At 41.1% G+C, this 12235-nt stretch overlaps 1 protein-coding gene across 3 annotated transcripts in view; it reads left to right on the top strand.

The window, feature by feature from the left end:
* sin3aa (SIN3 transcription regulator family member Aa) overlaps positions 1-12235 on the top strand; it is a 23402-nt gene extending 11167 nt beyond the window's left edge. For all 3 annotated transcript variants that reach the window (XM_034684840.1, XM_034684841.1, XM_034684839.1), the window contains exons 10-21: positions 372-490; positions 592-802; positions 975-1091; positions 1234-1472; positions 2825-3008; positions 3101-3677; positions 3763-3932; positions 5304-5477; positions 6310-6402; positions 7810-7904; positions 8134-8326; positions 10284-12235. In XM_034684840.1, coding sequence (XP_034540731.1) covers positions 372-490; positions 592-802; positions 975-1091; positions 1234-1472; positions 2825-3008; positions 3101-3677; positions 3763-3932; positions 5304-5477; positions 6310-6402; positions 7810-7904; positions 8134-8326; positions 10284-10514 — 2403 coding nt within the window. In that variant the 3' untranslated portion in view covers positions 10515-12235. The remainder of the gene's footprint in view (positions 1-371; positions 491-591; positions 803-974; positions 1092-1233; positions 1473-2824; positions 3009-3100; positions 3678-3762; positions 3933-5303; positions 5478-6309; positions 6403-7809; positions 7905-8133; positions 8327-10283) is intronic.

Below are 12235 nucleotides of genomic sequence, written 5' to 3'. Positions count from 1 at the left end.
GAGGGAGAGAGAGAGAGAGAGAGGTCATTCTGAGTTACTATCTGATGATTGGGTCATAAGGATGATTTATGGAAGGAAGGAAGAAAAATATAATAATAATAATAATTAATGAATAATAATGAAGAAAGAAAATAAAACATTTAGGATGTATTTGAAAGGATCCTGCTTCACTTTGGACAGTAATACTTTTAATAAATGAGTTATTATCCACTTTCTTTAAATTTAAATTCTTTGATATTACAGCAAACTGAAAATATTCAGATCGAAGCTAGAACTGTGACATGACTGAAGACTGAAGGAGCATTTAGTTCATGTTACTTTGTCTCTGCTCAGCTCTGTAACTTTGTCACCACATTGGATTCTCACCTCAGGTTCGCAAAGCCTTGCGGAGTGCAGAGGCCTACGACAACTTCCTGCGCTGTTTGGTCATCTTCAACCAGGAGGTGATCTCCAGGGCGGAGCTGGTACAGCTGGTGCTGCCCTTCTTAGGGTGAGTCTCCTCAGCTGGACATTAGATGTTTGATCCACATCACACTGTACGTCCACACACGTGTCATTAATGTGTGTTTCATTTGATTATGTTTGCTACAGAAAATTCCCCGAGCTGTTCAACTGGTTTAAAAACTTCCTGGGTTATCGGGAAATGTCCCACATCGAAACGTACCCCAAGGAGCGAGCCACCGAGGGCATCGCCATGGAGATCGATTATGCTTCCTGTAAGAGGCTGGGCTCCAGTTACAGAGCTCTGCCCAAAAGCTACCAACAGCCCAAGTGCACCGGCAGGACTCCTCTTTGTAAAGAGGTAAGAGGAGGACAAACAGAGAGTCGACATCGGGGTGTTGAAATGTCACCCTGTGTGGACTCTGTGTCTGAGTTTATAACTGTTTAAACTCTGGTTTTCTCATCCAATTGAAACACAGACTCTACAGCTTGTGGACAAAGAGGTGACTTGTGTTTGTTTCTATGGTTTCCAGGTCTTAAATGACACCTGGGTCTCCTTTCCCTCCTGGTCTGAGGACTCCACGTTTGTCAGCTCCAAGAAGACTCAATATGAGGAGCACATTTACCGCTGTGAGGACGAACGCTTCGAGGTGAGCAGGAACATGAAACACTCAGGACACACCTGTTGATTGTCTCTTTTGTTAAGTTAAGACTCTGGTCTGACAAGGTTAAGAGTTTCTCAGTGGTACAAACAAGGATGCTGATGCTGAGACCACTGTGTTCTGTCCACAGCTGGACGTCGTACTGGAGACAAACCTGGCCACCATCAGAGTCCTGGAGTCGGTACAGCGGAAGTTGTCCCGCATGTCCGCAGAGGAGCAGGCCAAGTTCAGATTGGACAACACGCTCGGCGGCTCCTCGGAGGTCGTGCACCGCAAAGCCATCCAGAGGATATACGGAGACAAGGCGCCTGACATCATCGACGGCCTGAAGAAGAACCCCGCCGTGTCTGTTCCCATCGTGTTGAAGAGGTGAGACTAGAAACCACCTCGCAAGATGTTTGATCTCATACTTTTAGTTAACAAAGAGCAGAGGTGGACAAAGTACACATCTTCATTAAGTCAAAGTATAGATCCTCCTGGTCAAACATTACTCCAATACAAGTGAAAGTTGTTCAGTCAGATTATTACTTGAGTTAAAATACTGCAGTACTGGCTTTTAAAGATACTTAAGTATTCAAAGTACTTTTTGAAATATCTCAAAACGTATTTTCATAAAGCACGAGTTCAGTCAAGAATGCATGGGTGTACATTCTGCTACGTTATGTTTATCTAGAAAACATAATTTCATATCTCAAAAGTTTAACATGAAATATAAACTGCAACTAAGTTACTCCAAGAAAAGGTTTAAAATGTTAATCTGGAAGTGTGTTAGCTACAGACCTCAACATGCTTTCTCAGGTTAGATGGTGATGTTTTGTAGGCTGTGATGAAGTTTGTGTGGTAAACAGATCAGAGATTTAAAACAATACGAATCATTCTTTATTTCAAAAAACCTCAAACTTGGGTTTAAAATATGGCCGTGGTGCTCAGGTAGAGAATCATCATCCTTCTCGACCATAACCATCATCACCACGACTAAATGAGCAGCCTGGTCTGAATAACCTTTATTCTGCATTTGCTCTAGGCTCAACCGATGTACGGCTACACCATTTAGACAAAGCAAACACAAGTACACAGACAGTTTACGATCTTTGGGATCAGATTTCAGAAAAGAAAAGAAAATTCATCAGCTGACTTCAAAGCAAAAGTAGTGGGTAACATGAGCATTGATAGAAATGTAGTGGTGCCAGAAGCACGATATTCATCTTTCAAATGTAGTGGAGTAAAAGTAATAAGTTCCCCAGGAAAAATAATACTCAAGTAAAGTACAGATACTTCAAAAATTTACTAGGTACAGTACTCAAGTAAATTTACTTTGTTACTGTCCGCAACTGACAAAGAGAGGTGATGATTGTTCTGTAAGTGTATCAGGTTTGATCAGGCAGGTTTTTAGGATGGCTAAGAATCTGTAAGGTGGGGATACATTAGTACAAAGCTCTCTGTTGGCATAGTAAACCAGATGTTGAAACCACTGATACATACAAATGAGGAAAAGACAAACCGTCATTTTTAGTATGAGACTGAAAAAGTGTCCTCCCTGATCAGTGTTTTAGTTTTGCACTCCTCTCTAAGATGCACCCTGTTGCAGCCGATGATCCTGTCTAGCCATGATGATGCAAAGTACCTGAAACTCTCCGCCGCCTTTCCTGTAGCTCGTGTGTTTAAGTCAAAGATGTGCATCGTTGTGTGTCATGCTTAACTGAGCTTCCACGCTTCACCAGGTTAAAGACAAAGGAGGAGGAGTGGAGGGAAGCCCAGCGAGGCTTCAACAAGATCTGGAGGGAGCAGAACGAGAAGTATTACCTCAAGTCTCTCGATCATCAAGGCATCAACTTCAAGCAGAATGACACCAAAGTGCTTCGATCCAAGTCGCTGCTGAATGAAATCGAAAGCATTTACGATGAGGTGAGTGATGTGTTGAGAGAGTAAGACTATTCTATCATATCACGGTCTGTGAAATCACACAAGCTAACATTAACATGGTTTCTGCCTCGCAGCGTCAGGAGCAGGCATCGGAGGAGAACGCCTCTCCACCCACAGGCCCTCATCTGACGCTGTCGTACGAGGACAGCCAAATCCTCGAGGACGCGGCCGCGCTCATCATCCACCACGTCAAGCGGCAGACCAGCATCCAGAAAGAGGACAAATACAAGATCAAGCAGATCATCTACCACTTCATCCCTGACATGCTCTTCTCTCAACGGGGGGAGCTCTCCGATGTGGAGGAGGAGGAGGAGGAAGAGGACATGGATCTCGAAGATGGCGCTTCCAAAAAGCACAACGGCGTCCCCGGCAGCCGGAGCCCGTCCAAGTCCAAGCTGCTGTTCGGCAACACGGCGGCGCAGAAGCTGCGAGGCTGCGACGACGCCTACAACCTTTTCTACGTCAACAACAACTGGTACATCTTCCAGCGGCTGCACCAGACGCTGTGCTCGAGGCTGCTGCGGCTGTACGGGCAGGCAGAGCGACAGATCGAGGAGGAGGTCAGAGAACGGGACTGGGAGAGGGAAGTGCTGGGGCTGAAGAAGGAGAAGAACGACAACCCGGCCATCCAGCTGAGACTAAAAGAGCCAAGTGAGTAAAAGGAGACAAACTTAGACTCTTTGTTGGTATCTTAAGTACAGTTCAACCTAACTCTTTACACGTTTCTCCTCTCCAGTGGACATCGAGGTGGAGGATTACTACTCCGCCTTCCTGGAGATGGTCAGGAATCTGCTGGATGGGAACATGGAGGCCTCTCAGTACGAGGACTCTCTGAGGGAGATGTTCACCATTCACGCTTACTCCGCCTTCACAATGGACAAACTCATCCAAAGCATCGTCCGGCAGGTCCGTCCTATCGCTACTTCTTTCCCCATCAAACACATTTACCTTCTCTCTCAATTCAATTCAATTTTGCTTTATTGGCATGAACAAAGACATGTTATTGCCAAAGCACATACATTCATACACATACATTACATATATATTCATAACACATTATATTCATTACATATATATTAATTACATATTATATATATTACATATGTTTTATACGCATTAATGAATGATGGTGTACAGCATATCTCAAGGTCCTCACTTGATGCGGTATGCTCATAAAACCTTCACCTAAAATCAGATATTATGGGATGGTGCTTATCCCTCAGGCTGTGACAGGCAGATACATATTTAGCAGCCAGAGGAGCTGCTGACCCTTCCCCCAGGAGAACTGACAGTGTCTCTTCTGGGGTTAATGTTGGGAAGTTTGTTACCAATCTCTTAGTAAAGAGAACTTGCTATAGTTGAGAAGGAAGCAGGGTTCCCACGTGTCCTGGAAAAACTGGAAAACCTGGAAAACAGTTGATTAGTTTTCCAGTACTGGAAAACACCTGGAAAATGGGAGAAAAAGTAAAATGTCCTGGAAAATCACAGATTGTCCTGGAAAAGTATTCCAACATGCTTGTGTGCAATCTAACAAGGTTAAAAAAACACATCCCCATTCAACATTTGTGGCCATTTTTGTCATTCAGATCTATTTAGGTCAATTTATGTACTGATCCTCTGATTATTATTATTATTATTATTTATTTATTTATTTCAGTAAGGCAGCTTCCAGATTCCTTTGCAGGCTCTTTTGTTTTTTACTTAGCTAATTTTATAGTTTTTGAGAAAAGAGAAAGCTGAGATGAGAGTTGGCCATTTATTGTTACTTGGTTGCACTAATGAAGTGAAGTGCTGTACATCTGTGGTTGCATTATTCTATAATCAATTTGCCATAATTTTTAAGCATGTAAGAGATGATTTCATAGATAGCCATAGACTGCATGTCTTCAATGTAGACTTCCACTGAGAGGAACATATTAGACTATTCAGGAACTAAATTAGGAACTAAATTTAGACTGTCATACCAGCTTGATCATCACTGAAAATGTCCTGGAAAATGATTTCTGGAAAATAGTCGGAACCCTGAGGAAGTGCATCTCTGTCTCTATGTCCCCTGTAGAGCAGTGAGCACATAGACGCTCCTCTCTGGGCAGCCATGTCTGCCTGTGTCTCCCTGTCTCTACAGCTAGCTGATGGTCACTCAGCCTGTATTTGGTCAGGATACGTCTTTGTTTTGTATCTCTGACACTGTACAGATATTCAGATAATTTATAATCACAGTTCTTCTCTCTCTCTCTCTTTTATAAAGTTGTTTTCACATTCTCTCTTTCCACGCAGCTCCAGCACATCGTGAGCGACGAGATCTGTGTCCAGGTAACGGACCTCTACCTCTCTGAGAGCACGAACGGAGCCAGCGGAGGAGCCATGTCCACGCAGTCCACCAGGAGCTCCGCAGAATCCACCTACCAGCGGAAAGCCGAGCAGCTCATGTCTGACGAGAACTGCTTCAAGGTAAAAAAAACAAACAAGAGGAGGATGACGGAGGAGGCGTATCATTTAGCTGCAGGAGTGTTTGCTGTAATTAATCCAGATATCCCTCCACCCGTACCAGCTTAGACATGAGGATTCCTCTTGTTGGTTTTTGTTCTCGACTGTGTCCACAACCAATAAATCTTCTCTAAGCTCTTCTTCATTGTGAGAAATTCACATTCTCTGTGTGAAATACAATCAGTGCTGTATGCAGTGATGTGTTTGACGAAGCTGTACTCATCAGTGTCGGATCATTTCGTCCTTTAGACTCTCAAGTGTCTCATTCAAAGTCTGAAAGTCAACAATTCAGCTGAATCCGTGTGATGTCTGCTGATCTCCAGTTAGGACAATAAACCTGTTTTTTAAAAGATGAAGTCGCTCTCAAAGATTTTTGGTAAGGTGGATAACGGCTTGAGGCTACCTTCCACTCACAAGACAATTCCTCCTTTGACCTACTTTAAAGTTTTATTCTAAAGTTGATCATTTTCTGGGTGACAGGAATAAATCTTTCCATCTGAAACAGCTGGGAAAGAAAGAGAACATGAAGTCACCCTGCAGAAACAGTTCTACTAAAAGATGACATCAAGTGTATCTTTGAAAGATGAAAATGCGTCTCTGCGTCGTTTCTCTCTGCTTGTTTCCGTTTATGAAACGCAGAGTCAAAAGCAATGTGACTGATAACAATGATTCCTGCCTCCATCTTAATATCCTGCCCGTGCAGCTCTCTGATTTTTCCTCCGAGCCCCTCAGGACATCCTGATTATTTTTATCTCCACACACTGAATTAATTTGCTGCTTGTCGTCACTCTCTCAGGTGATGTTTCTGAGGAACAGAGGGCAGGTGCAGCTCACCGTGGAGCTGCTCGACACAGAGGAGGAGAACTCAGACGAGCCAATGGAGGCCGAGGTAAGACGTTTCAGAGACGGTCAGTTTAGAGGTTGAATTTTAGTAAAGAGGTGGAGCTTCTATCCAACAGCCACACATCAGAACAAGCCTTTTTTTTTTTACTATTATTTCACGCTGGTCAGGATTTTTAAAATGAATAGAGCTTCTAATAAATGGCCCAAAAATACAAGCAGGTTTTTTTTTTAAAGGACACTCAGGAAACGGAGGAAAAGCAACATTACATTTTTCAACATTCATTTTTTTGTTTAAAGTTGCTCTTTTCAGGGAGCCTTTTAACATCTGGTTAGGGACTATGGATGTAAACTAGCCTTTTGGCTAATTCTGGCATATTTACAGAAGTTTTAATTAATATGCATGGTCCTTTTAAATGAAAATGAATAGATTAATACATTAAAATGTGAATTAATTATTTAAAATTAATATGAATAGTTTTTTTAATTGGAAAACTATTTATTTGTATAATGTATTCAAAACAGTTCAACATATTATTTTGATTGCTTTAAGATCTGACATGGCATAAAAAAAAAATATATATATATTGTTATGAGACATCAAAATCTGTTCAAAGAAATCCAGTTTTCATCTTATTATGCAGGAAATGATATATATATAAAAATAAATAAGAAACATCATTTTTTGTTTGTTTTTTTACCCTCATAAATATCCCCTCTCTGGCACTTTATCAAGTGGTAATTACATGAATCTTTTAAAAAATGAGTGTGTATTTAGTATTTTGCATTAAAACTGAAATGAATTTAAAAGACATTTTTAACTGGAAATTTTCATTAATATATGACATATTTATATCCGGTTAAAACAGGCAGCATTTTTATCTCTATCTGTATTTTAGTAGAAGGTCAAATATAATCAACTTTGTATCACGTTAGAATTTGTTCTTCCAGTTTGTTTCAAGTTGCAAAGGAGCAAAAGGCAGCTTCACCTTGTTCAGTTTTACTTCAATATTTAAAGTCAGGAGTTACTCAGGAACACTGATGAGATGGAGTAGTGATGCTTTTCTTTTACTGAGTTCAGAACTTCAGTTTTATCTGCATTGAGCTGAAGGGTTTAGAGGAAATTAATTCATGAGACACTTTCAACCCATGAAATACCAAATTTGATAGAAGAAGTGAAATGTCAGAAATAACAGCAGCACTGGTGTGTTTAATTACAGCACACTCATCACTTGGTTCACATTTAAAAAACATGTTAGCTTCAGCATTGACTCTGGAGCATCTGTCATGTTGATCTAAGATCTTTGAGCGTCTTGAGCAACAAAATCACAATTAATTTTAACAGGGTTGACTTTTCCAGGTATGGAAGAAAAGTTAGTCTCTACCTGATGTCTTTTTCATCAAATTCATCTTGTGGTTTTTTTTCTTTTGTGTGTGTGTGTGTGTGTCCGTCCAGCGTTGGTCTGATTATGTTGGACGCTACTTAAACGCAGATTCCACCACACCTGAGTTGAGGGAACACCTCGCTCAGAAGCCAGTTTTTCTTCCCAGGTACGTCATCATTTTTGCAAACTATTCTAAATATACAAAAAACTCATGTTTATAGTCAGTGTAGTTTTTTCTGAATTACATCAGCATGTTTAGGAAGCAGTCCTCTAATGTTTCCTCATGAACATCAAACATGCTTCCTTTGATGAAATGCCCTCTCATCAGTTAGTCCTGACTCCCTCCTGCTCTCGTCACTCTCTCACATCTCGTTCGTGTTTACTCCCAAAACCAGGAATCTGAGACGGATCAGAAAGTACCAGAAGGGTCGAGAGCAGCTGGACAAAGAGGCCTGCGAGGGAGGCAAGAAGTCCCTGGAGAAGGAGAAAATGGAGTGCATGTTCAAACTCAACTCTTACAAGATGGTCTACGTCTTTAAGTCGGAGGATTACATGTACCGACGCACCGCCCTGCTGCGAGCTCACCAGGTATCCACTGCTCCTTCATGCTGAAACTTTACAGGGAAACTTTACTTTAGATATTCAGACAAATGGGTATCTCTCTTGTAGCCTTCAGTACAGCTTTTTCAAATCCACAAGTCAAAGTAAACGAGGGATTCAACTTTGTTTTTCAGCCAGGTTGAGGGACACTAAATGGATAAGATGAAAAGACAGACATTAAGTGTTTCCCCTTCTTGCTGGTTTCTATAAAGTTGCCTGAATCTCTTTTTCCAAAATGTGAACTAATACATTTTTGGAAATAAATTCAGCACAGACAAAGATGTATCAGCACCATTAACAGGGCTACAATGATGATACAGGACAGAACAAACTGTCACTGTTTAGAGTTGAATGTTGGAGCTTTCAGTCACCACTAAGAGGAGCTCTTGGGCTGAAAAATCTACCAAGTTAAACCTGTGGGTTTAGTATGAAATGTTTGTTCCCTTTATGTGCCTTCTCTTCTCCCTTCAGAGTCCAATTTCTTACATTTTTCACTTTTTATTTTCTATATTTATTTATTTATTTATTTTTAACCCCCTCAAAAAGTGTCATACAATTTAATTTTTTGGCACAATATGGGAAAGAAAAATTTGTCGAATTAAGTAAAAGCTAAGACATCTTTTGGCTGAGATATCTATCTAGTGACATCACTTTTACTTGCCTGGTTAGAGCCACAAAACTGTGTTTTAAGAAAAGAAAAGCAAAATGGGGTGCTAATTCCTTTAAGTACCGTCTTTTCTCCCTTCAGAGTCCAATTGAATCAATTTTTCTCTCTTTTTTTAAAGATTTATTTATTTATTTTACAAAAAAAGAAAGTCATGCATGTTCAGATTTTTGGCACATTTACAGGGAAGAGCAATAAATAGAATAAAGTAAAACTAAAGGCATCTATTGGCTGAGCCGACTCTCTTTTGACATCACGTTCAGTTTCTGGGTCTAGATGCCACAAAACTGGCAAAAACAGGGGCACTGGTTTGACTTCCACTCCATGGCTCTTTACTACATATCAACTTTACTCTCTCTACACAGCTTTCTGCTCCATCTCCACTGACTTCACCTCTAATTAAAGACAGATAAGCCCAAAAAAATATCAAAAAAGGCAAAAAGGATGAGATATTGCAGAGACCCACTGACACCACAACCACTCCCTTTAGAGACTTTGATAATACATTACAGACCTACAGTTTATTATTTTGGATGTCTTGTACATGTTGCTTGTCGGGGAAACAGGGTGATTGGTCAAATGTGCAGAAAAGTAACAGAAATCAGCCGAACTTTAAAGTTCATAACTTAAACTTAAATGAAAACAAAGATTTTATTTTTTTTTTAAGTTATATTTTTGGCTTTTTTTTTTTACCTTTATTGGATAGGACAGCTGAAGATAGACAGGAAATGAAGGGAGTAGAGAGTGGGGGAAAATATATAGATATGGTCGACCGGCCGGGAATCGAACCTGTGACCCCTGCGACAAGGACTGTAGCCTCTGTATGTGGGGAGCTTAGACCGCTAGGCCACCAGCGCAGTAAAGTGTCAAATTCTGAGAGAAAAGAATCTGAGTTCTGGCTTCAATGTGCAAACACTGCTGTTATTTAAAGAACTACAATAATAACAGTTAAAAAAAATCTGAGTTTAAGAAGGAGGAAAATCAAAATTTGAAGCCATTAGAAAAAGAAAAATTTAAAGTCAGAGTTTTTGTTGAATACTTTTTGTTAACACACCCACAACATAGAAAATCTCCCTGCTCACTGCCTCCCCACCCTCCCCTTGTTACATACAAGAACTGTCCTCTATTTGGTCCTGCACACTGTAATGAACTGAATTAGACCTGAGTTAGAATATTCAAACACAGCAGTACAGAGTCATATTTATTACAAACATGTCAGAGTTAATGTAATGACATCTTCATAACATCTTCATAACAAGTGTCTCTCTTCTTCTTCCTCAGTCACACGAGAGGGTGAGCACGCGGCTGCACAAACGCTTCCATGCCTGGGTGGAGGCGTGGGTCAAGGAGCACGTCACCCGCGACATGAACGCCGAAACCAACAAGTGGCTGATGGGCGAAGGACGCGACGGCCTCCTTCCTTGCACCACCAGCCGGCAGCCGGAAGTCCTTCACTTCATGAACATCAACAAATACCGCGTCAAGTACGGCACACCCAGCAAGGCGCCATAGCCGAGGAGGAACAGAGGAGAGAGAGAGAGAGAGAGAAAGAGAGAGAGATAGAGAGAGACTGATTTTTCAGAGTGTTTGGTCTCAAGTCACACAGGTCAGGAGTAGAGGTAGGGACGAGGGCTTATTCATGTGTTTTTAAAGCTGACATGGGAGCACAATTAAGCTAGCTACCGTGTGTGTTGCACCCCGGGGCGGCAGGATTACTGATTTTACCAGCGTTTTTAGCTGGGCCCATTTTTTCACAGGGCCTTTGGTGCCAAAACTTAGGAATGGTCATGATCCAGTTGCAGACCTGAGCTCTCACCAGCACTCGGAGCCACTTTGCAAACTTCCCCTCAAGCCTTTTGTGTTTTTTTAAGCAGGGCTTAGTGATGAAAACAGTGAGCCTGTGAGAGATAGAGTGGTGCTTTTTTGTACTTTATCACAACTGAGCTTTGGTTTAGGCTTTGACTCATTCGTCCGAAGCCATCAGAACACGAGTACAGGGACTTCTTGTTGAAAGTGTTATTCTACAGTATCCATGGAGAACAATATGGTGGACAAGTGCACTTATTTAGGAAGAGGAAAAAATGTTGTCGAGTGAGTTTTGTTTCCCAGATTTGAAGGTTTTTGGAGGGAGCACAACAGAGTCTGAGAGATCTGGTTCAGACATTCCTGCGTTAAGGCCAAATCACAATAATGTATGTTTCACTAGACGGAGAGGGACTCGTCTCCCTTCTCCAAACACATGGCAGCATTATCATTAGAAACTGTGCCTGAGCTCCAAACAGTATTGTCAGGTTAACATCCTGAAGCACTGTTGCATTTATGTAAAAAAAAAAAAAAAACAACAAAGAAAAGAAAAAAAATTAGCCTCACAACACTGTTTGGTCTCAGACTGTAAAATTGTATAGCTTGTGAATGTCAGATACTGACATGTATTCCAGTGTATGTGTTGTGTATATATATTATATATAGTTCTATTAACACAAATGATCCTCGCCGCCCCGAGAGTGTCAACCTTTTTAAACTGCCCTCCGCCAATACACCAGCTTGTACACACACAAACACACACACACTCATCGTAGGAGGACTGTCCACATGCCGCTCACCTTGTAAATACACTGTATATAGTCTCAGACTTTTTATGACAGATCTGTGTTGTTGTGCTAGTAATACTTTCCAAGCTTACTGTGGACTTTAGTGATAAATGGCTAAAGTTAGTATGTATATGAAAAAGACAAATGCAAGACCATTTATTACAGTTTTTACCAAAGGGAGTTGATGATGAAAAATAGCTGTTTTCCCCCCTTTGTGTGTTTCTTTCTGTCTTTTCTTTTTAATTTCTGTAGTAAACATGTGGAAAAAGTAGAAATGTATCCAGGTCTTTCAGTTTTTATATGAGAAAATAACATTTTCCCTCCTCTGAATGTGACATTTGGTTGCTTAAAATCACTGCCCCCCCCCCTCCCTCCTCCTCCTGCCCCTCCTTTTTGAAACCCCAACACCGTCCGAGTTGATGGTGGGACACATTTCAAAGTTCAGTCTTCAGATGAACGGACTCCACCACGGTCTCACCCTGTGATGCACGCTTCCCCCCTCTTTTCTGGATAGATTTCTGCTGCAAACTTCACCCCACACCATATTTTTGATATTGGAAGAAGTCACTCGAGCATGTCTTTAGTCCCTTTATTTAGACATTATTTAAAGTAATAATAAAAACGACATTTGTAGCCTACGGA

This window comes from Notolabrus celidotus, chromosome 6 (assembly GCF_009762535.1).
Source record: "Notolabrus celidotus isolate fNotCel1 chromosome 6, fNotCel1.pri, whole genome shotgun sequence".
In the NCBI taxonomy this organism is placed as follows: Eukaryota; Metazoa; Chordata; class Actinopteri; order Labriformes; family Labridae; genus Notolabrus; species Notolabrus celidotus.
This window is presented reverse-complemented; position numbering and strand designations above follow the sequence as displayed.